Consider the following 27,024-nt stretch of genomic DNA (forward strand, 5'->3'; position numbering starts at 1 on the left):
GCCCCACGGCCCCAGCCGCTCCGCGGCATGTGGGATCCCCCCAGATCGGGGCACGAACCTGTGTCCCCTGAATCGGCAGGTGGATTCCCAACCACCGCCACCAGGGAAGCCCCATCTCGTTTTTAACTCTTCTTCTTTTCAGTTGGTGCAACACGTCTCTGAAAAACCTTGGACCTCTAAAGAATGCTTAGCAACAAGTTCAATACATGCTACTCACCTTGGGAGAGGGGGGAACAATAGCAGAATTATCTCACTTTAGTAACAGGTATTACTTTAGTTCATTTAATCCACACAGCTGTAAGAAGTAGAGGTATTATTTGCTTATTTGCACTTTACAATTGAGGAAATTGAGATTTAGAGAAGTGAACTGCCCAAATCTAGTTGGCTAGTAAATAATGGATCCCCACTCAAGCCATACCACTTCCAAAGCCCAAACTTCCAGCCAAGATTAGCACTGAAAGTGATAACTCAGACTCTGAGTTGTGTGTATTTTACCACAAGCTTCAGCAGATGACATTGTGGGTAAGAGAGCTGGATTTGGGCATGTGCGGGGGGAAGCAAGATGGCAGAGTAGGAAGACCCTGAGCACAGCTGTTCCCACAGGCACCAGAGAGCTGGATTTACAGCTAACTAGGAGTTGTTAGACTTCAAGGGAGGTACTTAATCTCTCTGAGCTGCAATCATACCCCTATGTAACATGGGGCTATTATTCGTACTTACGCCTCATAGGGTTATGAGAGATAATAGATAAAAAGCAGTTAGAATAGTGTCTGACACTTAGTAAACAATAAATATCAACTATGCTAGAAACACCAAACTCTAAAACAAAGTCTAAATATCCAACAAGTATAAAATACAGTTTAGCAACCATAGCTTTTCTAAAGTATTTACAAATTCTAAACCCCAAATATCCATTAAGACTTTATTACATGTACCACAGAATCTCTACCACTGTGTGCTACCATTGTATTATTACATTCTAATTATTGTTCATTAATAAGGGGTAAATAATTCTGGAATTGTACCTTTTAGTCCACCCACCTACACCATCAATAAGGTGGATTTTTCCTCTGCCATTTATTCTGGAATTTATTCAACAAATATATTTTTTTCAGACCTTTATAAGATCACACTACTCCTGGAATTTATGGATAACAAATGAAGAACAAGATAATTTAAATTTTACAGAGGAAGTCAGTAGACACAGGAAAATACTCAAGAGACTGGTCTTTTCTCCAAGCTTCTTCATCCTCAATTCTTTAACCATAAAGAAAAATTAATGTGTTATGTGAATCAGCAGGATGACAGTAAAATGTTTATTGGAGCCTTGAGTTGGGATACAAGCAAGAAAGATCTGCCTGAATATTTGTCTCTATTTGGGGAAGTTGTAGACTGCACAATTAAAATGGATCCAGTCACTGGAAGATCAAGAGGATTTGGATTTGTGCATTTCAAAGATGCTGCTAGTGTTGATAAGGTTTTGAAACGGAAAGAACACAAGCTGCATGGCAAATTGATAGACCCTAAAAGGGCCAAAGCTTGGGGAAGGAACCCCCCAAAAAGGTTTTTGTGGGTGGATTGAGCCCAGATACTTCGGAAGAACAAATTAAAGAATATTTTGGAGGCTTTGGAGAGATTGAAAATATTGAACTTCCCATGGATACAAAAACAAATGAAAGAAGAGGATTTTGTTTTATTACATATACAGACGGAGAGCCAGTAAAGAAATTGGTAGAAAGCAGGTATCAAATTGGCTCTGGGAAGTGTGAAATCAAAGTTGCACAACCCAAAGAGGTATGTAGGCAGCAACAGCACAACAAAAAGGAGGAAGAGGTGCTGCAGCTGGTGGACGGGGAGGTACTACGGGTCATGGCCAAGGTCAGGGCCAAAACTAGAACCAAGGATTTAATAACTATTATGATCAAGGATATGGAAATTCCAATAGTGCTTATGGTGGTGATCAAAACTATAGTGGCTATGGCGGCTATGGTTATACTGGGTATAACTATGGGAACTATGGATACGGACGGATATGCAGACTACAGGGGCCAACAGAGCACTTATGGCAAGGCATCTCGAGGGGGTGGCAATCACCAAAATAATTACCAGCCATATTAAAAAGGGACGTTGGAGAAAACAGGAAGAGATTGCTAAAGCAACCCATCTTGCAAGGACAACATTGAAGTTTGGTCTTCTGTTGATCTAAGATGATTATTTTGTAAAAGACTTTCTAGTGTACAAGACACAACTGTGTCCAACGGTATGTAGCCGCCAATTAGTTTTGTTTTTGTATTTTGCTGTGTTATGACTCGATGTGGATTTGTGTTTATACAAATTTTATTTGTATGATTTCATGTTAAACCTCAAATAAATGCGATTGTTTTTCTGAGTCAGGTACTAAATAGCGCTGTAAAAGTGTAATTTTAAATAAGCGATAATTAAGGTACAGTTTATTTTGTAGGGAGTGTTGATCCATAGGGAGAAACTGTGGTCCTTTACTAATAGCGAGCTACAGTGTCTACTCTGTTCCCCATTTTTGTTAGATGAATTCTATCTTCTAAGGCTTCATTTCCCTGTTAACTGAGGCTTCCACGTAACTTTTTCTTTTTTTTTTTTTCTTGCGTTATGCGGGCCTCTCACTGTCGTGGCCTCTCCCATTTGCGGAGCACAGGCTCCGGACGCGCAGGCTCAGTGGCCATGGCTCACGGGCCCAGCCGCTCCGCGGCATGTGGGATCTTCCCGAAACGGGGCACGAACCCGCGTCTCCTGCATCGGCAGGCGGACTCTCAAGCACTGCGCCACCAGGGAAGCCCATTCCACGTAACTTTAAGTAATGTTTTCTCTCTGTATATCTGGAGCCTTTGTCATGAAAGTTTCTGTGGCTTAGTTATAGTGTGTGATTAGTGGAAGCTTTCTAGTAGACCATAAGTCTTCTGGTTATATTTTGAAAAGTAGCTTTTTAATGGCACAAAGCATGCTGTTAGCTCCTTTTATGAATAGAAAATATTTTGCTTTGTTCTTGTCTCTGGGAAGGCATTTGTTATGACATCCTAAGGAAATAAGGAAGAATGTACTCAAATATTTAGCCATAAGGGTAATGAAGAACTAGGTTTATGATGACAAGATATTGAAATCAAATGTTCATCAGTAAAGTGAAACTAAAATAAAGATGCTGTCATTAAAAGTGATGTATTCAACAAACCATAAGGGAAATTTTTTAAAGTGATAAATAGAAGAAGAACCTATAGACTCAAGAGATATATTGGCCAATTGCAATGAATGGAACTTACATGAATTCTGATTTGAAAAATCTTTTTTTAAAGAACACACCTAAGACTGGGAAAATTTGAATATTGACTATATAGTTGCATATTTTAAGGAAGGTGATATGATTTTTTTGAAAGTCTTTTTTTCCCCCTTTATGTTTTTAACTTTTTATTTTATATTGGAGTATAGTTGGTTAACAATGTTGTGTTAGTTTCAGGTGTACAGCAAAGTGATTCAGTTATACATATACATGTATCTATTCTTTTTCGGATTCTTTTCCCATTTAGGTTGTTACCTAATATTGAGCAGTGTTCCCTGCAGTTACACAGTAGGTCCCTGCTGGTGATCTGTTTTAAATATAGCCGCGTGTACAAGTCAGTCCCAAACTCCCTAATTAACGCCAACCCCCCACCACCCTTCCCCTCTGGTAACCCTAAGTTTGTTCTGTTTTCTGTTTTGCAAATAAGTTGATTTGTATCATTTTTTTTTTTAGATTCTGCATAATAAGCGCTATCATACGATATTTAGAGACATACTCAACGATTTGTTGAAATGTCTGGCATTTGGTTTAAAAAAAATGAGGAAGAGGAAAAATGGGTGGGAGTATAGATAAAACAATGTGAGCCATGAGCTAACAGCTACTGAAGTTATTGTCTCTACTTCTGTATATGTTTGCAAGTTTCCATAATAAAAACATTTAAAGAAATTCTTCCCAAAGTGATGCAGATTACTTAAGGACTTAGAAATTTGTTCCTCATTTATTAAGTGAAAGAAGCAGTTGGCAAAACAGTATGATCCCATTGCATATAAATATAATACACACACCCAAAGGTCTAGAAGGGTATATACCAAAGAAATAACAGCTTGCCCTGTACTTGGTAACTGTCAAATAGAACTTCCTAGGATGAATATGCTCTATTATCTGCCCTGTTCAAAACAGTAGTCACTGGGCACATGGCTAGTCAGCTCTTAAATGTGGCAATTCCACAGATGAACTGAACTCTTAATTTTGTCTAATTTTAATTAAATTTCAATAGCCACATGTAGCTAGTAGCTACCATCTACTAGCCACACATGAACATCAAAGGCAGATGATGGAATTAGGATGGAATTCTTTTTACTTATCATTACTTAAACATTTTTCTACGATGAAAAAGCACTGTTTTGCAATAACGAAAAGTAGGCTGTTTTCATTGAAAACATTTACTGTCAGTTTGGATTCTTTGTCAAAGAACTATTATGAAAATGAAATGAAGTGGAATAAAGCAAATTACATAGAAAAGTTTTAAGTGTCTGCTTTCAACTAACTTTTAAGGAAAGGCAAAAGCAGGCAATTCATTTCCAGGTCTGTTCTTTCAAGCCTCTATTCCTTCAATCTCATTTCATGCAAAAACATGTTGTTTGTTTGTTTGTTTACTAAAAGGATTGAGTGTAAATGTGTTGCCTAGATTAGAAACTTCAACAGATATCTCAATCATAATAGAAAAAAATTAGAGCTACAGCAAAAAAGGCCTTTTGTGGTTTTCAGCTAATGAACTGGGAGCCATACAGCTCTGTGATCAGGCAGAAGAAAATAATTAAAAGATCAAAATGGATTTCATGGTTGAAGCAATCAGCAAATAGGATCAATCTGGACCAGTGTGACAGCGTTAGAAAGGAATACAGGACCTTAAACATGACAGTTGTTAAAAGGTATGTCTGCAATTGTAGTTCACGATAAAGTGGAAGTCTGAGCATAATAGAACTATGCCAGAGGTGAGATTTTTATTGACTTGACATAATTTCTTGGCATACAAAGAGTTTAATCAGGTATAATATTTACAATTCTTACATAATATACATTTTAGAATAACTATAAAGATAATGTACTTTGTTCCATTTACAGTGACATCCTACAGTAAAACTACATTCATGAATTAGATACAAATAAATCCTCTACATACTAATAAAAAGTAAATGGACTGTTGGTTATACATTCTTTAAAATATACCTTTTCACAGGTAGCAGGAAATATTACATGTAATAAGTCTTTATGACTGGAATGATCCAGAAATATCACAAAGCACGAGTAAACACATATAGAAAAGTAGCTCATCACTTCCAAAAGTTAACCTTTAGCCTTCGTGTAAAATGAATGGTGACGACATTCTTTATAATGTAGCGAGCTTTCCCTGTTTAAAATGAACACCCAAAAGGTGGGAGGTATGTTGAGGAAAAATAAGAAAATCTAGTACATAAGATAGTGAAAAGAGCAACGTAGAGAAAAGTTTACTTAATCAAACCTTACTTCCCTCCCCCCATTATCTTATTTTAGTAGATAAATTTATGTAAATAGAAAAGGATGCCCCCAAAATCATATTTATAGATGTCAGGATTTGGCCAAACTGAATCCATGCCCCTTTTAGTTGTCTTCGTTTAGAAGCATCAAGAAATTGATAAGCATATGTGAACTGGAATTGCCTTTACAACGTTTTGCCTTCATCAATGTTTGTTATTGCAAATATATAAAATTCCCTACAATTTAATGTATTTAAACCCTAATCTATTCCTTCAAAGTAATTTTATATCCAGGTTCTCCAGAATACTTGGAGTCTTCGTTATCAAAGCACAAGGAAAGCTGGCAGTCGTTATCCAATTTTGCTGCTTTACAATGATTTCAAATCATTTCATGATATGAGTAAAGTGCCTCTGACTACTACTAGTCAGACAGGGGTTCTGGTGTCAGCTATGCCACCAACCAGCAAACCAGTAACCTGCTCTGTAAAACAAGAGGAGCAGCCCAGGATCAAAGAAGAGACACTGTTGGTGCTCTTAGATTAAGATCTCAGAAGTCCTACTGTGAGTAAAGGCAAAGCACACTGTGAGCAGATGTGAGCAGCGCAACAGTACACCAAGGGATGCTGTTACAGTTTCACCTTGTTTCGTCCCACTCCTTTTATTTGTGAGGAGCTCTGAATCCAATAAGAGTAGTAAGTAACTAGTCAGTGCTCTTTCCACTATATCATGCAGGTCTAAAGTCATTCTGAACAGACAATTCTATAAAAATAATAGCATTTTTCCAGCTCATGTCCATAGTCGAAAGTGCTATCAAACAGAAAAGTTAATTCCACAATATAAGAGTGATATGGGAATGTCTTATTCAAAATGGATAGTAAATTTAATCTTAAATACAATTTGGTTTATCGTGACCCCACTTCACATGTGTAAAATTATATTTTTAAAATACTGCTTTAACACACCACAAATTTAAGCTGTCCAGACTGTGAAAGTGTAAGTTTTTTTCAAAATGCACCCATGAAGAACCAAAGTAATATTCCAAATAAAATCTATATGTTTTACAAAGTAAACACCAAAGTTGATTAAAATCTACAAAGACCAGTATAAATTAGGTAAACAATGTAATATAGTGAATCCCTGGAAATTTCTGAATTTCTAAGGATTGTACCAAAGGTAATTTTTAAAACCTTAGAAATCTTAAACATGTAAGTGTTACAATGAAAAAATTGCAAATAACTATGCAATTACCTTTAGTCTAGTTCTAACATGAAACTGTATTTTATGAATTCCTCATAGTACTGCTATTCTTATTTTGAGATTAACTTTTAAGTTAATGAGTTAATGGAATAATGATAAGGAATCAGAAACTAATACCAGCAGATCAGTGAGGGAATGAAAACAAAGGACAGTCAAATTGATTTCTGAAGCCCAAGAGTATGACTAACGTTGTTTAAACTATAATTTATCATATGATACTGAATAATTCACAGCATAATGAAACTAAGATTTGTTACATACTACAGAAAGGCTATTAGTTGACACAGCTAATTCACCTTGGTTAAGAGCCAACCTACTCTGTAACTACTTGTAACCATTAATTTACTTTAAAACCTTGCTGTTACTCCTGCATCATTTCTGCCAAATTTAATCCAAATTGGGCCTTGGCATATTCAAGAAGTCAAGCCACAGAAGTATATTTTTGTACGTACGGGCTCCCTGTACTGTTAAAGATTTCACTTTCTCTGAAGATATTCAGAACCATGATCTTTAATGTACTTCAAATACATCTCTAACAATTAAATTGAAGTAGACACTAATTACTGCCACATTAACAACTCATGACTGAAGCCACAGGAGTTAAGAGTATGATCAAGAATTGCTTTTACAACCAGAGATCCCAGAGGTGACCTGAAGACCAAAGGCTGGATCCAAAAGGTAAACTGCCTAGGCTTCCTCAGATAAAGGTCAGATGAATTCCTAGGAGCAAAACAGGAATAGGCACTACAAAGGAAAAGTGAGGCTCTCTTTTCTCTTTTTTTCTTTCTTCCTTTCTTTCTTTTCTCAACATATTTCCTTCTCCTTGAGCTTTTCGGACAATTAATTTCAAAGTACACTAATAAAAATGCTACAAATCAGACTTTTGCAAAGCCCGGTGACCTGTGACTCTGAGGTGAAACAGGAAAGATTTAAGGTTCCTGGTATTGTTGCAATTAAAATACAAGGCTTTGGAAGTTAGCATTTCCTTAGAAATAATCCCTAAATATATTTGTATCCTTATCTAATACACAGCAATTATTACTAAATAAGCATTATATGCATGAAATTTAGCCAAACAAATGTGGAACCTTTTCTGTGATGTGAATTTATGTCAGTATAATTCCTGTTTAGACAGATTCTGATTTGATGTTCAGTCAACTTAGAAAACTCTACTTACTGGTGGGAAAATGTTAGAAAATTTATTATCTACCCAATGAAATATAATTTCTGTACTCATTTGGCAACTCAAGTTTAAAAACCTCTCATTTAGAAACTGAGTATCAATAATATTACTTACACGTAACTTGAAAAAGAAAGTTAATTATGACAATATCAGAAAGAAACCATAAGGCAAATTATTTATTTTATACTCCTGACAAGATACGTCAATCAAAGATAGAATCAGACTATCTGTAGCATATACCTGGAAAATTAGTATACCCATAATATTTTGGAATTCAAGGGTCTGTGATTCATGTAACCAAATACTAAAGCTATACAGATGCTATAGTTTAAAAGAATGTATACCGTGTACAACAAGTACACAGGAGATGTTAGAAGAATTAAAAAACAATTTATTGCTGTATATTTTAGTATAAACTAAAAAAACTTGAGTCTTTTTTACTCCTTTTACAGAGATATTTTTCCTTTCACTAGGAGCAATAGCAAAAATGTATCTGGAAAAGGACACATTTCAAATATAAAAATGTTCTACATTATTTTATAAGTCAACTTTTCCTTTGATAGTTACAATCTGATGAAAGCATAATTTTGCAACATTCAAGTAACCTTTGAAACACAGTCTTGTTAACATCAATAAATTTGTCAAGGTTTTAGGAAATCAACTAAACAATGAAGAACTACAACTTCTATGAGATTCTTTTGGTAATTAAAAAAAAACTTGTCGAGGGCTTTTTTTTCTTCCTTCATAAAATGGAATAAATCGAAAGGACTGAGTTATGTCAATCTGTACAGCCACTGTATGTACGTTAAAGTACTGGACAATAACTGAGGAATATAACTGCATTTATGAGCAAGTGGGGATGCATATATTCTCTAGTTCTAATAATTAAATTACATATTGTGTATATGACAGCTAGGCTACCAAGAAACAAACAAACAAACAAACAGAAAAAAACTATTTCTGAATCACCAACATCAGGGAAGCTAAAGCAAAGACATATTCTCAAGTCAGGCAGGACATCAGGCTCCCACTCGATGCCGATATGCTTGATTGAACGATCCTGGGCACGGTGCACAGAAGAAAAACATCAATGCTACCACCCATTGGGAAAAAAAGATTATTTTGTCTAAACTCTTAGCATCTTGTAACCTAGAGATGGCCTAAGTCTAGATTTAAATTTTAATCTATAAAAAATAGCCCTTTAAACAGGCTTTAAAAAAAAATTTTAATAAAAGAAGTCTTAAAGTAGGTTCCCCTCCCAACTACTAGAGATCTATGTTTTGATTTATAAAAATATCAATGAACGGGTACCTTTTTCCCAAACAACTCAATAGCTACTAAAAGTAAGTAAGTAGAAATAAAGAAGTAAAAATCTGTGAGTTTTCAGATGTATACTTTAGGGAGTCACCAGATTTACTATTTTCCCCTTCTTAAAAAAATTCAAAATTTCTGTGAATCTTGCTGGAAACGATTTAGTTTCTCTGGATTATTGGATGCCATTTGGGAGAAATCACGAAAAATATCCTGGTAAGTTTCATCACCTGCATGAAAGTAAAATGAGGAGACTTTTAAAATTTACACAATTGAAAGTATTAATAAACAACATTCATTTTTACGACTAGTAACTATTTTATAATTCATTACATTAAAATTTTGTTCAGATGAGCGTTTTTGGAAGAAAAAAGACCAACTAAATATAAGTGCTGGAAAAGTATACAGTGGAAGAAAAAAAAAAAAAAAAACTATACCTGAAAAAAGCACCTCAGATGCAGCCACAGAGGAAAGTTCAGAGTTAGAAAAGAGCAAAGATGCAAGTGTTTTAAAGCAATATAAAGAAATACATTTATTAACACATGAGAAATAAAAGTCATTCTAAATGAGGTAAATCACGTCATTCTAAATAAACAAAGCATTCTTTAAATAAATATTTCCCTTGATCAAGGCCAAAAGAAAAGACCAAAAACAAACACTAATGTTTCTGTTGGATGCAAGTTATTAGCAAGACAAAACTAATAACCATGTGGGAAAAGAAGCCTCATATTTCAATATTATCTTTTAATTAAAGGCATTTTAATTTAAATAGCATGTGAAAAAGTAAGTCTTTACTCAAACTTTAATTCTTAACTCAAACTAATGCACCTAATCCACTTTTTACTAGGCTTATAAAATAATAAAGCCTAGAAAATGACTTTAAAATCATTTCACATTTAGTCAGTTTTTCATTTACTGTACTGAGCAAGGATGCTATGACAAAAGGGGAATAAATATCAAAGACATCTGTTAAATTAGAGTAATACAAATATTTATACGTACAAATATGCTTGTAGAGAAGATTATAGATACTGATATTATAGTGGATTGAATACTATTTTTCTTGCAATGAAAAACTAAATATATAACACACATACAGGCTAACTCCTCAGACAAAAGATTTGTATAAAATGAAATCTTATTTTCAAGATGAATCATTCATCATGAATGTTTCCTGTTAAACATATTAGCTTTATGCAGAAGCTGGGCATAATTCTGTTTTCTGATTTAGAGAACAGAATTTAGACTGTCAAATACTGTTTTAGATGATTATTGTTGGAACATGGTTTTATAATTATTCCCCATAAGATACCTTGCATCCATCTTATTACACACGCATTGCTACAGTTGTTAATAGTGCAGTAAGTTTTGTCAGCTTTTAAAAAGTGAGATTTTTTTGAGCCAACAGATGTCATACCAAAAGCCAGAGAATTAGAAAAAATCTGGGGGAGGGGGATACAGATCTAGTAAAAGGTCTAACAGCATAACCCAAGATTTTCAATAAAAAAATGTCAATGCTTTTAATATTTAGTCAATGTAAAAAGCAAGTTATTAAAATCTCTACGTAGTTTTTCATTTAGCCCTGGAAATTTTCTCATGACCTGAATCAATCTACTTTAAAAAGAAAAAATACAGTAAGAAGAGAAACTTAATGGGTTGGCTAAGAGTAACATCTAACTCATATTATTGTTACTAAAACAATAAAGGTTGATATGGTGGAACAACGGGTAAGACAATTCAATTACACCCATGTTTCATTTCATAAAAGTTTACCCCACATTAAAAGACAAACTACAATCTATTCCCATTATTAGCCACTCTAAAAGATATAAAATAAACTGAGAAGAGACAAACATTAAACATCACTTAACACACCATATAAAATATTTAAATTTTTTTCTTATTCTTAGATGTTGAATTCAAATATTTAAAATATTTATTGTAAACATTATAAATATTTTAAAAATACTATTTAAACTGGAGAGTCTGGAGTTTTACTTTCCAAGAAAGTGTAAAGTGCAGATTATAATACAAAAATACCACACTGATTTTACCATTCAACACCAGAAATAACTTAAAAGGCACACATTATACATTCAAGAAGAAATAGGAAGACGTATCTAATAGATGCTAATGCCAAATAGTTTACAGATAGCACCAGGTGAGCAATCTTAAGTATTACAACAGTACAATGGCAATATATGGCTTCTACTATTAGCAATGCATATTTTGTATAACAGGTTGTGGGATTTTTTTTTTCTTTTTGTGGTTTCCCAGTTTTTGTTTTTAAAGTATCTACTACACAAGTACATTTTAGTAGAACCATTGTACCATGCAAAACAAATTATAAGATTTTTGTAATTCACTGAATTAAATGCTTCCTTGAAGGAAAGTGTTGTTGCTACACTACTCATTGGTTTCACTTACTGAATACATTTTAAAAGAGTTAATACAATACAAAAGGAAGTCTCACCTTCACATACATACACAAAACTTTTTGTTAACATTCAGTTTCTAACCAAATGTTAATTAAGGGACTTATCAATATAATACCTTTCTTAGGCCTCAAAATGTGTTGTCAGAAAGCAAACGTTACAATAACAATAGTGACTAAGATATTTAATATAGTTAACACAAATTGAACTTCAATATGATTCTTTAAATACAATTTTAATCATTTAGAATGTTTCCCACAGCAAATATAACTTGTCTACGCTAGGATACATAAACAATAACCCAGAATATGTTGCCCTGGAAAGTTCACATGAGTACATTTAACAGTCTATTATAAACAGTAAACAACTAACCACCCAATATTTGTAATACTAAGTTATATTCTTTAAATTACTTCATCACATTTTATTTCTCTTCAGAAAGTTAACTTTTCCATGTGCCTGGACGGTTCTGAGTTTTTTGAAATGTGGACTGCTATATTTCCACTGATAGTTTAAAACAGTTCTTGATTTTTGGTATTCAGAATAAGCACTGCAACAGCAGTGATGATCCAAGATTTTGCTAATTTTGCTCTCAAAATGTACTCCCCTCAAAGACATGACAGCTTGTGAGACCCTACTCCCAGGTGATCAGTGTATGATCCTGCCCCTTCTGGGCTGATTACAGCTTCCTTTTTGTAACTGATCAGATCAATGATCAATCTTCATCAGCAACATACTCACATAACCAGTAGTGGTTCACTAAAGCAGTGATTTTCAACTGGCTGAGAAACTCTGCCAACAATCAAGAGGAGTCACAGAGCCAGAGACTGTGGGAACCACCAAACTGGTTTCCAACAATTGAGAGCACGGCGTGATGTTGCACTCACCCACCCAGTCCTATGAGCTGTGGGAACTGACAAAGAAGGATACATCTTCCCTTCAGGAAATGTGTGCTCTTAAGTCGCCTTGCAAAAAACAGGGAGTCTCAGGTCCGTAGGGTTGTAGACAGAAAGTTCAAAAGTGGGGTTTCCTAGAAATAGGTCCATCATTCCCAAAGATTACATCTGAGTCTTTTAATGGTAGGGCTCTTCATAATGAAAAAACTGAAAATACCTGCCTTTTAAAACTACCCAGAATTCTGAAGTTTTCCTTCTATTGCTAGGCAACAAAAAAAGGATCTAGATAAAACAACCAACCAAAATCTATGAGAGGGAAATTTACAGTGATAAGCAGAGAAGAAAAAAGACCTGCTGCCTGAGCAAAAATATCTGCTCTCCCAAGACTCATAAAGGAAAAGAAGCCAGAGAGCAATTGCTGAGCCATTTTACCATGTCACCTGTATAAGTATAAAGTTGTTCTGCTTTAACTATGAGACCCCCAAATGAATTTAAAATCTAATTATTACCAAATCAGAATCTCATCTTATTCTGCTGATATACCATTTCCAGACTTCTGATCTATTTTTTAATCTTTTCTAAGCTAAAATTTGAGTGGTAGGAAAGCTTGTTTTTTTATTTTTATTATTATTATTATTTTTTGCAGTACGCGGGCCTCTCACTGCTGTGGCCTTTTCCATTGCAGAGCACAGGCTCCGGACGCGCAGGCTCAACGGCCATGGTTCACGGGCCTAGCCGCTCTGCGGCACGTGGGATCTTCCCGGACCGGGGCACGAACCCGTGTTCCCTGCATCGGCAGGCGGACGGACTCTCAACCACTGCGCCACCAGGGAAGCCCAAGCTTGTTTTTTTTAAATAAGCCTTTTCTTCAAATTTTCATTCAAATAAATTGGAAAAATCTGTTTTTCTACTGTTGAGCGGAAGGTATATACTCATAAACGTATACATAAAACGACAGTGAAAGAGACATTTGAATGCTCGGGGCAGAAGCCCGAGCAGTTTAGGTGGAACTAGAAGCTGCAAGAACATAAGAAGACCTGTCTTTCCAAGCTTCCCAGCTCCAGAGAAAAGTCACCCACCGACCTTCTGACTAATCAGCTGGGTGCAGCTTCATCAGCAAACACCTTAAGGAAAGAGCAGCTGACCAAAACATTTACACTTAAAATGTCAGGAAAAAAAAAACTGTTTAACTTAAAATCTTGAAGTTCACTCTTATCTCACGAATCAGGTCATAGTCTCTGAATAATTTTCATTTTAAAGTGCTTAAACATAAAGGCCTCAAAAATGGCCTAGTAATACTATCACTTAAGTATATATCTGTTACAAAATTATAATGTATTTAAAGTCTAACATTCAAATTTAAAACAAATGGGTGAAATTCAGAATTAACGCTGAGACTTCACCCTTAATCAGCACTCTTACATCTTGGTACATCATGAGTCAGTAGTACTGTTTGATCCATAGGATTAAAGTGGGACACCCTAGATCAGAAGTATCTAGCTGAAGTGCCTCTATTCTCAAAGTTCTTATTTGTTCCTATTAAATTAGACCAAAAATAAGTAATAAATACAGTCCTCTGAGAAAGGAATGGCCCCATATTTATCTTAGTTATGTATTAATCTGGCTAAAATAAAAGTAAATGGCTGAAGCTAGCATAAAGTGCAGAAATTTCAAAACATACTTAAACAGGAAAGATAGATGATATCACAAGCCACTTTTAAAATAATATATTAATAGTCATTGAAAAAAATCAAACATACTCACTTAAAACTGAACATTCTCCATTATTTCAATCATGAATTCCTAAAATTTTTAACCAGCATGTATATGAATTTAAAACAGATAAATTAGTAATTCATATACTCAAATTCATGAAACTGGAGATCTAATTATTACTCTCTTCTTTGTGAAGAATGTCTAATCAGGATATGTTCATCAAAGAAAGAAATCTGATCAGCAACATTTCTTGCTTTTCTTGACATCTCGACTCAAAAATTACTCAAAATGAGACTTGAGCTGATCCTGAGTTCTCTCTAATAAGAATACGTCTACTTTGCTATCAAGCTCATGAAATATTCTTCTAAATACTTCCATTTATCCAACAGATATTGTACAATTACTTGGGGCAAAAGTACAAGATAAAATTTGACCTGTTCCCCATACCTTTTAAACTAACTCCATTCGCATTATGGACTTCTTAACCTACTGGTCAATTTTATTCTTAAACCTTCCACTCATTTTTAGATCAAATACGGAACTCTTAATTTAATAAACTTCTTCTAGGCATTTTCCATACTGACTTTTATATGTCAACACATAGTGATTTGTTTTTTTCCCTGAACACAATTTATAGAAATTCCCTGAATAACAAAAAGAAAACAATTTTGTTATATTCACTTGACAGCCAAAAAGAAAATGACTGCTGTGCTGCTGCTGTAAGTGTATAAAGATACATTATCATTCCATTCGCCTCTCTGGAATGTATATGGAAGACATCTGTACAGCAGATAAAGAAGTCAGCAGCCAGAGTTAGATACAGCAAGTAAATGTGTTCTGTAATAGGAATAGTTACAGATTTTTAAAGGCTCAGGAGTGAGCCACTCCCAAGAATTCAGTAAGTACAGTATATATACCTAACAACTCACAATTTACAAGTAATTTATAAAAACTCTGTAGCATTAAGTTAGTCTGCTAAACAACTATGAATCTTCCAATTGTAAACTGATAAATTCCTGGATGCATTTCTTATACTGCATTTCAGTATGGTTATTAGTAGAATATTGACCTGGCTGTCCATAAAGTCCTTCTGATTCCCGCATCTCTTCATTCATTCTCGCTAAACGTAACCTAAAATTAAATAAAAGAATTTTTTAGATAAGTTATACAATATAAATATTCATAAACTAATGAATTACATACGCAGCTAAGACGTATTCATGTAATTTTTTTTTACCAGTATTTGCCACTGAAACAAAAGTACTTTTAGTTTATCAGGCCCAGCAATCTGAGATACAAAAATAATTATTTTATCTTATACAATTCTCATGAGAGAAGACAATAAAAGACTTCTAACAAGGGCATTTCAGTTCTGTTTAAGCAGGTTCCTGGCAGCACCTCTAGCAGCTTACTTCCTCCAGACACAGAGAATTCCTGGCTCCTAAAGCAACCTGTCAAACTTTAACTGCCAACTGCTGAAATTATTCCTTCTATAGAATGGAAGCAATAGCCTGTCATAAGTTCATTCTGGTTCACCCTGAGGTACAGTAGTTCCAGATGTATAAATAGCATGTGTTATCTATAAATACTGGGGATATATTCTGACCTACAGACATTATAATAAGTGACCACAGGTTACCAAGATTTTTGCATGGTTACCATATTGATTATACATTCTTTTTTGGGTTATTTATCCTGGCAGCAGGAAGACCTGTAGCACTGGATTAAGAAAACAAGAATTTCCTCTCATTTTCTTACTGACTTTAAGCAACATTTTGAAACAGGCAAATTTACCTGTGGTGCCCCTCTCCTACTCTGTACTTCTTGCCTGTCTTCCAGGCCGCCAAATCCTCAACGCCTTCCCAGACTTCTGTCACCCTCTTCTAACATACTCTCTCTGGCAGTTGCCGCATCTGACATGGGCTTTTCTTATCTTCAAAGTACCACAATTCCCTGCCATTTCCTTTCCAACCATTGTGTGAATTAATAATAGCAAAATAAGTCTCCCTTTTTGGTATCTGGACTTTTCACAGAGGATGCCTGTTTCAAAAAATTGTAAGTGAAACTGAAGTCCTCATACAAAGTAAAATGAGAAAACTTAAGACAATTTGGGACCATATTTTGGGGGAAGAAGGGCCATTACTGTAAGAATTGCCTGGGAAGCTGCAGCCAGGGTTAATTTCTCTGTATATCACTCCTATCTTTTCTTTAATAACGTATTTTTCTCCAATTTTAAGTCTATAATGATTTAATAGATCTAAATTTTCCTACAATAGTCTCCATAATAACAATAACCCCTCCAGTGAGGAAAAGAAGCTAAGTACAGAGAAAATATGTTTTGCTCTTTTGTTTTTTCGTTTTGTTTTAATCTGGCAGGGGTCAGGGAGGGGTGATATTATGGCAAGTCAAGAATTCTCAGTGGGAGCTCAGGAGTTCAAGATAGTCAAGGGAGTTTCTATCTGTAAGTGACTAAAATTCAGTAGTGTAGATGGAACTATCTCTACTTATTTAACAGGGAATCAGCAATCCTGGGCTTCATTCAGAATAGACTGAATAAGTGACTCATACAACATATGCTTGAGACTTCCTACATAACAATAAAGTGTAGGTGACAACCACATTCCTAGATTCCAAGTGTAACGAACAACTCTGATCTAAGATGAAAATCAAATAAAGACCACAAGATTCTTCCTTTAGTAGGTCATGTTAAATTGTATTCAAACATTCCAAAACAAATATTTTTACCTCAAAATAGAGTACTCATAAGAATAATTCTTTAAAAAAATAAGTACAAACAGGTCCCTTAATTATCACTGCCCAAAGGAAATGCAACTGCAAAAGTTACTAACATCAATGCAGTTGGCTTCCCTGCTTATAATCCTCTAATTCCTGAGGCAGTCGAAAAATTTCCTGTTACTATACCAATCCAACTCCCACCCCAGTACTGTACTGAGAGTTAAAGAATCAGAAAAGTTACTGATTTTCTGTTCCTACTGGCCAGGCAGTATAACAGAAGTGGCTAAGCACATGGATTTTAGAGCCAGAATTCTTGGTTTCAAATCCCAGCTCTACCACTTACTAGCTTCTCAAATTATTTGTGGCTTGGCTTCCTTATAAAGTGAGGCTTGATAATAATAAAACCTTCCTCACAGGGTTGAGGTGGGAACCAAGTAAGTTCATGTATGTAAAGTGTTTCATACATTTAACGTGCTTAGAGAAGTAAATGGCTTCTAGTAAAGAACCAAGTTTAAATTTCATGCCTACACACGAAACTCTATGTTTAAACACCGTATTAAGTAATACGGTGTATGGAAAATAATCAAGTGAAAAGAAAACACTTACAAGGTCACTATATCAGCATTGGCTGCTTCCACAGCTATACTCAAAGGGTCCTTCCCTTCTTCATCAGTGGCATGTTGATTGGCACCTCGTTTTAGGAATAAACATACCTGCCTGTTTAAGGGAACAGCGTTTTTGAGATATTACCGATAAGAAAAAAAATTAGTATTCACCTTAAGAAATAAAAAGCACTACTTAAAGAAATAACATTTTCATTAGGAAATTCTTGATTCATTCTACAAAGATTTATTGACTATTGACTCTAATAATAAAAATCTACCATGATCAACATTTTATAAATCTTATGGAATTTTCACATTTAACCTGATAATATACAGCATAGTGAGATGTATAAATTATGGTCACTACCCTTGAAGAATATCATAAAAAGATGTACACAGATAACTATAAATGTAAATAAAACAAAAATCACTCAAGGTCATTATCAGGGAAAGAAGAAAGCCAAGGCAATGTTAACATCATAATACATTAACGATAATACAACAGCAACAAGTGGGAAGTAATCTTGCTGCTGTATTCCACAAATATTCATAACTTGAAGAAACTGACAAAAAATGAAAAAAAAAGTGAAAAAATGAATAAATGGGATCTATAAAGTAAAATGGGAATGATTATGAAGAAAATACAAAGGATGAGTTAAATACAACCATTTTTAAGTAGAGAAAAGTTTTTATGATAAAGTTATTGAACTGAATCTTCTTGCTAATAGAGGGAAACAAAATAAGCTATGATGAAAATAGAAGATACTATAAATAAACATTAAAAAAGGACAGTTTCTTGTTTGTCCAGGTAATAAGACTTGGAGATCCTGAGATATTTTATTGAAAAACAATGACCTATGACACAAATTTTATATAAGGCCAATATTTTGACTTTATTTGTACCCTCTAGTAGAAAGCCCATTTTTAAGGCTTTATTGTTCTGTGAATCTAAATATTGCTCCAGAAGCCACACATCAATAGCACAAAATAAGAATTAACTACCTTGCGGGAAAACTAAAATTTACAAAGTTACAAAACTCTCCCAAAATGTATGTGCTATGTACATAATGTATGTACATGCATAAATATACACAAATACAGATTTAAGTTGTCTGATGAAATCACCACAGTTTTAAATACTAAAACAGATCTATATAAAGAATTAGTAAAGTTCAAAGTAAGCTTGGCAATTTTCTTATCTGAAAAGTAACCATATCTTTTTTCTGAATGAAATTTTTAAAAATTTTCAGTTCCAGCATGACAGTATAAGTCAAGGAAAGTATAACTTTATAAGCTCTAGCAAACAATCTTAACCTGAGAAAGAGCAAAACATTATTTCAAAATAATTTTTTCAAATAAAATCTACTTAAATATATAACCACTAGTTTACCCTGTGTGCCCTAAGACAGTGGCATGGTGCAGTGGTCCCCGCCCTTGCACATCTCTCTGGTTCACATTAGCACCATTCTGAAGGAGAAACTCGCATGTCACCAAAGAGCCCTTAGAGGAAAAAAGAAGATAACAATGGAGAAAAAGCAAACAAACAACAATATATTTCTATTAACAGAGTATTTACTTTACTCTAATAGCCCTTCTATTGTATTTTCCCCAAAAGAGAAAATACCCCCCTGCAAAAAGCAGAAAAATGATAAACTATATTATTTTCTTCCCAAGAACTACTTCTAACTGGGATTCAATTTGCAGTTTGTGATCTAGCAAAACCCACTACTTTCATTACTAGAACTCCCTCATTAAGAAAAAAAATCGAGCTTACACAAAGTGATGTTCAGAAATCACTACTAGCTGCTGCTTCTATTTTCTATCCCATCTCTTAAAGCAAACAATAATGTTAAAGTTATGCTCAAAATGAATTATGATTTTTTTTATGCTCTACTACCACTGAAGACCTGAATTTACAAATTCATACCCCTAATACAGCCTGAATAAGTGGTGTTGCTTTGTTTTCCTCAGAATTAGCCCAGTTCACATCTGCGCCATGAGCCAAAGCTTCAGCCATTTTAGGAAGATTTTTTTCATACGAAGCCCTATAAAGCTGGAGTCCTGGATTAAGATGTTGAGAGTCGAGAAACACAGAAGAATCCTGCCTTTCTGTCTCTGAAAAGCAAACACAAATACATCAATAAAAATGAGGTCTTGGCAAGGAGGGAGGGAAAGCATGGGGAGTCATTGCTTCATAGGTACAGAATTTCAGTTCTGTAAGATGAAAAGAGTTCTGTGGATAGATGGTGGTGATGGCAGCACAACAGTGTGAATAGATTTAATGCCAATGAACTGTACACTTGAAAATTGTTAAGATGGTAAATTTTACGTTATGTGTATCTTACCACAGCTTTTTAAAAAAGCAAACTCTTACCTGTATCACAGTATGAAAGTTGTGACATAAGAAACCACTAGTTTAACAAAATGAGCTAATGGGAGATGTTCACGAAGGAATCTTATTTCCTATAGACTAATCACTCTCCACAACCTTCTTCTCTTATAAATACATCGACTAGTACACCAGGCCTTTATGGTCTTGCCAGTATCCAATGGATAGGTAAATTACTCTGTATTAGATTAAAATTAGGTATATATGAGTATAAGCCTGGACTTAGAGACTCAGAAGAGGCAGTAAGAATCCCTAAAGGATTTCACTACTAGACCAAACCTCACTTTATTCCTAGAATGGTCCAATACCATCATCACAATTTGCAGTACAAGCAATTCAAATAATTTAAAGAATGCTTACTATCCTGAGTATTCTGCAAGATCATAACCACTGAAATCATAAAGGAGAGAATACAGGAGGAAAGCACAGGTCAGAAGAAAAACCTAACTTGGGGGGGATGTGGGGGATTTGCTGATCTCTTTCTCCTGATAAGAAAAGACAGCCACAAAAAAAGATAACGGGTAGTAAGAAATACCGTTCATGTGGATTAAAAATTATCCTTAGCTACTGACACATATCTTGAGGCTTAGAAAAATGTACAGCTAAGAGAGAACTTCCGAATATGAAAATAGCTGCTTTCTCATTCAGCAGTATTAACTGCCCCTTAGTACCTTCTAAAAGACTAACCACTTCCTTCAGAAACTATTTAATCAAACTTGGCATTTTCCACATGCATTTTTCAGCAAACAATACCAATTAACATGGAATTTCACCAAAACTCACCCGGCTCATATAAACTATTGGCTGACACTGTGGAAGGTAAAGATTCTCTTCCATCATCAGAGCTCTGCTGGATTCCACTGTCATTACTTTTGACTGTTTTAAAGAAAAACCAGCTAGTGATTAAAGTTTGCACCATTAAGGAAAAAAGTCCCACAATCAATGAGGCTTTAAAATGAGCTCTGATACATCAACGTGATCTCAGCCACCACCAGTAGAATAAATTTATGACAGTTTTAATCCTTTGGAACACTTCACGTATCAAAATATGAATCAGTCATGAAGCCTGGCAATAAACTTATTTTCAGAGTCGCAACATATCTCATTACCCCGTAATGTGTCAGGGGTAGTAAAGAGTTAATTTATCGTATGACTATAAGTAATGTGTAATTCCGAGACAATGGGTAACATCTAGAGAAATGGCCACACCGCACAATGACCACGGGCACAGACTTGGAATGCTCCACAAGAGTAGTACTTACTACTACGTAGTTTTGAAGAAGTATCAAAGTAGGAGAAGAGTGAATCTAGTTCATCAGGACAGAACAGAGACTCCCTCCTGGCCTCGTCGCTATTTACAGCAATCACTGGGGACATGCAAGTTAGCAAAGCACAAAGCAGGCCATAAGAAGGGAAAAGGGCAGGAAAAAACGTTACTGGGAAAAATTTAGGAGGAAAAAACAGGAAGGCTATTAGGTGGTTAATCAGATATTTAGGGCTTTTTGCATGACAGATTTGCAATTCCCATCTCCCCTTCCATTTCAAGCAGTTTTATTCCTTAAGAATGTACACATTATGGTTGAACCTTGAACAACACAGGTTTGAACTACGTGGGTCCACCTATACTCAGATTTTTTCAATACTAAATACTACAGTACCACATGATCTGGGATTGGTGGCATACACGGATGCAGAACCAATGATACAGAGGAACTGCAGAGCAGACATGGAGGAAACGCATACATGGAGGGCCAACTACAAATTATATGAGAATTTTCAACTGATCGGAGAGTCAGTGCCCCAACCCCCGAGTTGTTCAAGGGTCAAGTGTACCTAGAAATGTGAATTATCAGAACACTACTTAAATTTAACTGTTTTAAAGACAGAGAAATCAATTTCTCTGTAGGATATACAGAAGGAAACAGTTTTTAGCATTTAAAAAATCTACAACAGCTACTAATTCAGAGATTAAGAAAGTGACTTCAGCTTAAGAAAATATTTATATAGATAACAAGTAAACTGTAATACCTGAACTTTGGGGAGATGCTCTAACTTGTTCACTTGGCCCAAGTTTAGAAATGCTCAGCCTCTTTTCTTCACAACTTTTGGAGACAATCTTTTTTTCCTGCTCAGGAGGTGATGATGATATAGAATATTTATCCACAAATTTTCTCTCCACGTATTTTGCTCTGATATACGCCTCTTTCTCCTGTCTGGTTGGTATACATAAAAATGTCATGATGTTCTGCTTAATCTCTTAGCATGGCTAATACTGAAAAGAAGCCATTACATACTGAATTTTTCAAAGAAAGTCACTAAATGTCATACTAGTTAAAACTGAATTTGCAACATTCTACAACACGTGTTCCTTCCCAATATTTAATGAACTATGATTTCATGTTTAAATGAAAAACAAACAATAAAATGAAAAATCACAAATATTAACATGGCACTCTCTTATTGGCTTAATTTCTATGCTCATTCATTCCTATACATATTCTCTTTTGCTTTTTACAGAGTGAAAAACATTACCAAGAAACTATTAAAATTTACAGAAGTTAACTTTAATTCCATTTTTACTCCGATAAATAATGTCACATACTGAACTATCACTAGTCGTGACCATAATTCTTCGTAAGACAACTACTTCAAAACAACATAGCGTTTCTAACTTAAGGGGGACCAAAAAAGGTATCACATTTAAGATTTTTGATTTATGATACAACTATAAAACACCAAGTTTGTTCTATACCTATTCTTACTTACATCTTTCTAAAATGCCTAGGTCTTTGGCTAAAATAGAATATCTCAAGGTCTGAAATAAGAATCTGATTTAAGTGGTATTGGTTTAGAGGGCAATAACTTTTAAAAAGTATTAATTATCATAAAAATATAATCAAACATAGGATTATGGCAAATAAAATTTTAATACCTAATATAAAGAATCATAAAGTCTAAAAATAATATGAGCAACAAAACTAATTATCTACCTTGAAGGCGGCCACTTCGTTCAGTCTCCATATATAGAATTGGAAGTAAAATTTCAAACAGAGCAATTAAGTAAGTACTCTCCCCTACCAGAAGCTACCCTTTTCATCTGTAATTCTTCAATATAATAATGCCATGTATGAAATACATAATTAACAAATATTTGCAGAACGAAGTCAAACAATGTGCTACTATTCATTGTAGGTAGTAGAAACTTGATCCTTGGAGACATTAATAAACAGATTAACTCTTTTTAAAGGCCTGCCACTAACAGAACTTTGTCTCCTTTAACTGCTAAGAGTTTTTATATTCCTATGTGGAGGCTTTTTTAAAAATTTAATTAATTTATTTTTTATTTATTTATTTTTGGCTACTTTGGGTCTTCGTTGCTGTGCGTGGGCTTTCTCTAGTTGTGGCGAGCGGGGCCTACTCTTCAATGCAGTGTGCGGGCTTCTCATTGTGGTGGCTTCTCTTGTGGAGCACGGGCTCTAGGCGTGCAGGCTTCAGTAGTTATGGCATGTAGGCTCAGTAGTCGTGGCTCACAGGCTCTAGAGCGCAGGCTCGGTAGTTGTGGCCCACGGGCTTAGTTGCTCCTTGGCATGTGGGATCTTCCCGGGCCAGGGCTCGAACCTGTGTCCCCTGCATTGGCAAGCGGATTCTTAACCACTGCACCACCAGGGAAGCCCCGGAGCCTCAAGTTTTAAGATTCTCTCTCATCTGGAGACTATAATTTATTATCTGACTAGTAAAATATAATTATCTAATTAACAAACCCAAGAGAGACACAGCCATATTTTAACAGAAGCAATAATGATCTCTTCTGAACAGTCTGCTTCAATAATACATATCAATTAAAGTGAAATAAAATAATAGCTATATTCAAGACGGTGGGGGGGGATGAGGTAACACATTAACACAACAGTACCTTTGTCCTGGTTGCGGTTTCTTTATTCCCATTTTTTCCACATTAGCTTCATAAACTCTATTCATAACATCATTCCCCAACTCACACATAAGCTGTTTGGCAGAAAGACAGAAAATAAGCAATAATTTCCTAAAAAACACTGTATAAATCCTTACGCAAACAGAGCTATTTAGTTCTTTTTGCATATTCTGCAAATGCTCATTTCACAAAGATGCTTAAAGTTAAAACAAAAGGAGACCAGGACTGAGAGCAATATCACCATTTTGCCATTCTTCACCAGAATACCTCCCCTAGAAGATTACTACTCCTCAAGAAAGCGTTTCTCCTCATCCATCTTCTACCAGATTTCTATCCCTTACTGTGGCTAGCACAAGGCTACACATTCACAGCATCTGCTACGTTAACTGAAAAAAGAAGCCAAAGTCCAGACACGGTAAGGTTTAAACAACTCAGAATTGAAGCAAACTATTTTCTCCTTACACTTTATTTATAAGTATTTCTAAATATTTTTTTAAGTCTCAATATTTTTTAAATGTATCAGACAGTTGTGTTTCAACCAAAGCTTCTAAACTGAATCCACTGAGTTCATAACTACACGCAAAGTTGATGCAGAAATTAGATTGCTAGTCCCCATCCCTCACTTTCTTCTCTTTTGAATTCATAACAATTTATGGAATCTATCGAAATAGGGCTCTACCACAGGAGCCAACTTAATCACTTTCATTTAGATGTTTCCACAGTGATTCCACGAAGAAAACTTTTTACTTTACTTAATTGACAGGATTATTGGTTCATTTATGGATTGAAATAAAAACACAAGCACATTAAGAACACAATTTTCAGACAGAAATAAATGTAGGATACACTACAACCTTTAAACAAACGTATATTTTTTACAGTATGGTAAACTAAATGGTGGGAATTAAAATGGGTATACTATTAACCAGTATAAATTTTGTAAATGTTATTAAAAACCCAGTTGTGATATAAAATCATTTATGACATTTTCAAAGATATGAATCCTTACACAGGAAAAAGGATGTCTTAGTCTGATAACTACTACCCCTTAAAAATGTAAATTTGCAAATGTGTTATGCTAAAATATGCAATGATAACGACATGCTATACCAATCCATCACGCAGCTCACTATAGCAATATCTAATATTTTTAACAAGAATTTATATAATTATAAAATATAAAATTAAGGCACAGAATCTAAGATAATTTGTGAGAAAACATAAAAATGCAGGGGTGCTGGTTTCCTTAAAAAGTGAACTGACAGGGCTTCCCTGGTGGCGCAGTGGTTAAGAGTCCGCCTGCTGATGCAGGGGACACGGGTTCTTGCCCCGGTCCGGGAGGATTCCACATGCCGCGGAGCGGCTGGGCCCATGAGCCATGGCCGCTGAGCCTGCGCGTCTAGAGCCTGTGCTCTGCAATGGGATAGGGCCACAACAGTGAAAGGCCCGCGTACCGCAAAAAAAAAAAAAAAAAAAGTGAACTGACATGGAGTTAAGAGTGCTACATAATAAGCTTAGCAATTTAAAAAACCAATAACAAAACACCAGATTTGCCAAAATAACATCAGATATGTTCCAATACAATTTAATTCACTGTTAGCACTGAGAAACTCATACATTTGTAAAACCAGATTCTAAAATCTTGACTTTGGGGGATTCCCTGGCAGTCCAGTGGTTAGGACTCTGCCTTTCCACTGCAGGGGGCACGGGGTCAATCCCTGGTAGGGGAACTAAGATCCTGCACAGCTATGTGGCAAAAAAATAAATAAATAAATACAATCTTGACTTTTATGTGAAAACATAAATTTTTTTTTTTTTTTTTTTTTGCGGTACGCGGGCCTCTCACTGTTGTGGCCTCTCCCGTTGCGGAGCACAGGCTCCAGACGCGCAGGCTCCGGACGCGCAGGCTCAGCGGCCATGGCTCATGGGCCTAGCCGCTCCGCGGCACGTGGGATCTTCCCGGACCGGGGCACGAACTCGTGTCCCCTGCATCGGCAGGCGGACTCCCAACCACTGCGCCACCAGGGAAGCCCAAAACATAAAACATTTTTAAGCAAATATTCATTTTACCTTTAAAAGTTCAGGCTCCCAGGTGTCTAAAGTTAAAGATCGTACTTTTGAAAAATGAACTCCAAGACTCCTAAGTGGGGGAAAAAAAAAGACTGCATTAATATATAAAACTTTCAAGTCTCTATTTGCACATTATGTAAGTTATTTTTCTCTCTTAATGTGACATAGTCTCTAATATAGGCCTCAACACATATATAAATAGGGATAGATCTTCTAGTTAATAATGAATATGGTGAATCAAAGTCCTCAAAAGTACTTCACAAACCAGAATTTTATCCACTTCATAAAAGATACAAAAACACACTGGCAGTCAAATTAGGCAAGTGGGAAAGGTCCTCTAACCAATGAGACACAATAATTTACAATGTGTGTTTAACGGAAAGAAGTCTCTCACCCTGGACAGGCCTACCCACCGGTGAATCCCAGAACACTCGATACACAGGGTGATGCCCAGGTTGATGCTGGCCCACCGTGGGTCTGCCAGACCACAGTCACAACAGCTGGCATTGCCAGGAATACACTGGACTCGCTGCAATGCACTTTCTCCTTTCAATAATTTATCTTTTGACTCATTTCCAGAATCCAGGCTTCCCGTGGATGGAGATGATTTCTTATCCAGCTTCTCAGGATTGTAATACTACGTTGCACACTACATGCTCCAAACAAATGCTTCTAATCAACAAATTGAAGGCCTATTATGGGCCTAAGCCAGGCACTGTTCTAAGCACCGGGGATTCAAGAATGAAAAGATATAGTTTCCTCCATCGACTGGCCTTTAGTCTTGTGGGGAGAAACACATTAATATTGAAAAATAACCCGACACAATGAATGTATGTACAGGATAAAATGGCAAAGAGAAAGGGGAACAGTAAATTAACACACAGGATAAGAGACAGAGAGAGTACACGTGAGACTATAAAGACTCAAGAATAAAATAAATACTATCTTATA

At 35.4% G+C, this 27,024-nt stretch overlaps 1 protein-coding gene and 1 pseudogene across 1 annotated transcript in view; one reads left to right on the forward strand and one right to left on the reverse strand.

Annotated features, from left to right (window-relative positions):
• Window positions 1-1,279: 1,279 nt before the first annotated feature.
• LOC103088058 (heterogeneous nuclear ribonucleoprotein D-like pseudogene) lies at window positions 1,280-2,118 on the forward strand (annotated as a pseudogene).
• Window positions 2,119-9,424: 7,306 nt separating this feature from the next.
• ACAP2 (ArfGAP with coiled-coil, ankyrin repeat and PH domains 2) overlaps window positions 9,425-27,024 on the reverse strand; it is a 161,100-nt gene continuing 143,500 nt past the window's right edge. The window contains exons 16-26 of the mRNA XM_007465849.1: window positions 26,487-26,695; window positions 26,074-26,143; window positions 23,986-24,077; window positions 22,101-22,285; window positions 21,335-21,439; window positions 20,856-20,948; window positions 19,611-19,798; window positions 19,074-19,183; window positions 17,685-17,795; window positions 15,412-15,473; window positions 9,425-9,525 (exon numbers count right to left, since the gene is read on the reverse strand). Coding sequence (XP_007465911.1) covers window positions 9,425-9,525; window positions 15,412-15,473; window positions 17,685-17,795; window positions 19,074-19,183; window positions 19,611-19,798; window positions 20,856-20,948; window positions 21,335-21,439; window positions 22,101-22,285; window positions 23,986-24,077; window positions 26,074-26,143; window positions 26,487-26,695 — 1,326 coding nt within the window. The remainder of the gene's footprint in view (window positions 9,526-15,411; window positions 15,474-17,684; window positions 17,796-19,073; window positions 19,184-19,610; window positions 19,799-20,855; window positions 20,949-21,334; window positions 21,440-22,100; window positions 22,286-23,985; window positions 24,078-26,073; window positions 26,144-26,486; window positions 26,696-27,024) is intronic.

Source organism: Lipotes vexillifer, unplaced genomic scaffold, assembly GCF_000442215.2.
Source record: "Lipotes vexillifer unplaced genomic scaffold, Lipotes_vexillifer_v1.1 scaffold853, whole genome shotgun sequence".
NCBI lineage: Eukaryota > Metazoa > Chordata > Mammalia > Artiodactyla > Lipotidae > Lipotes > Lipotes vexillifer.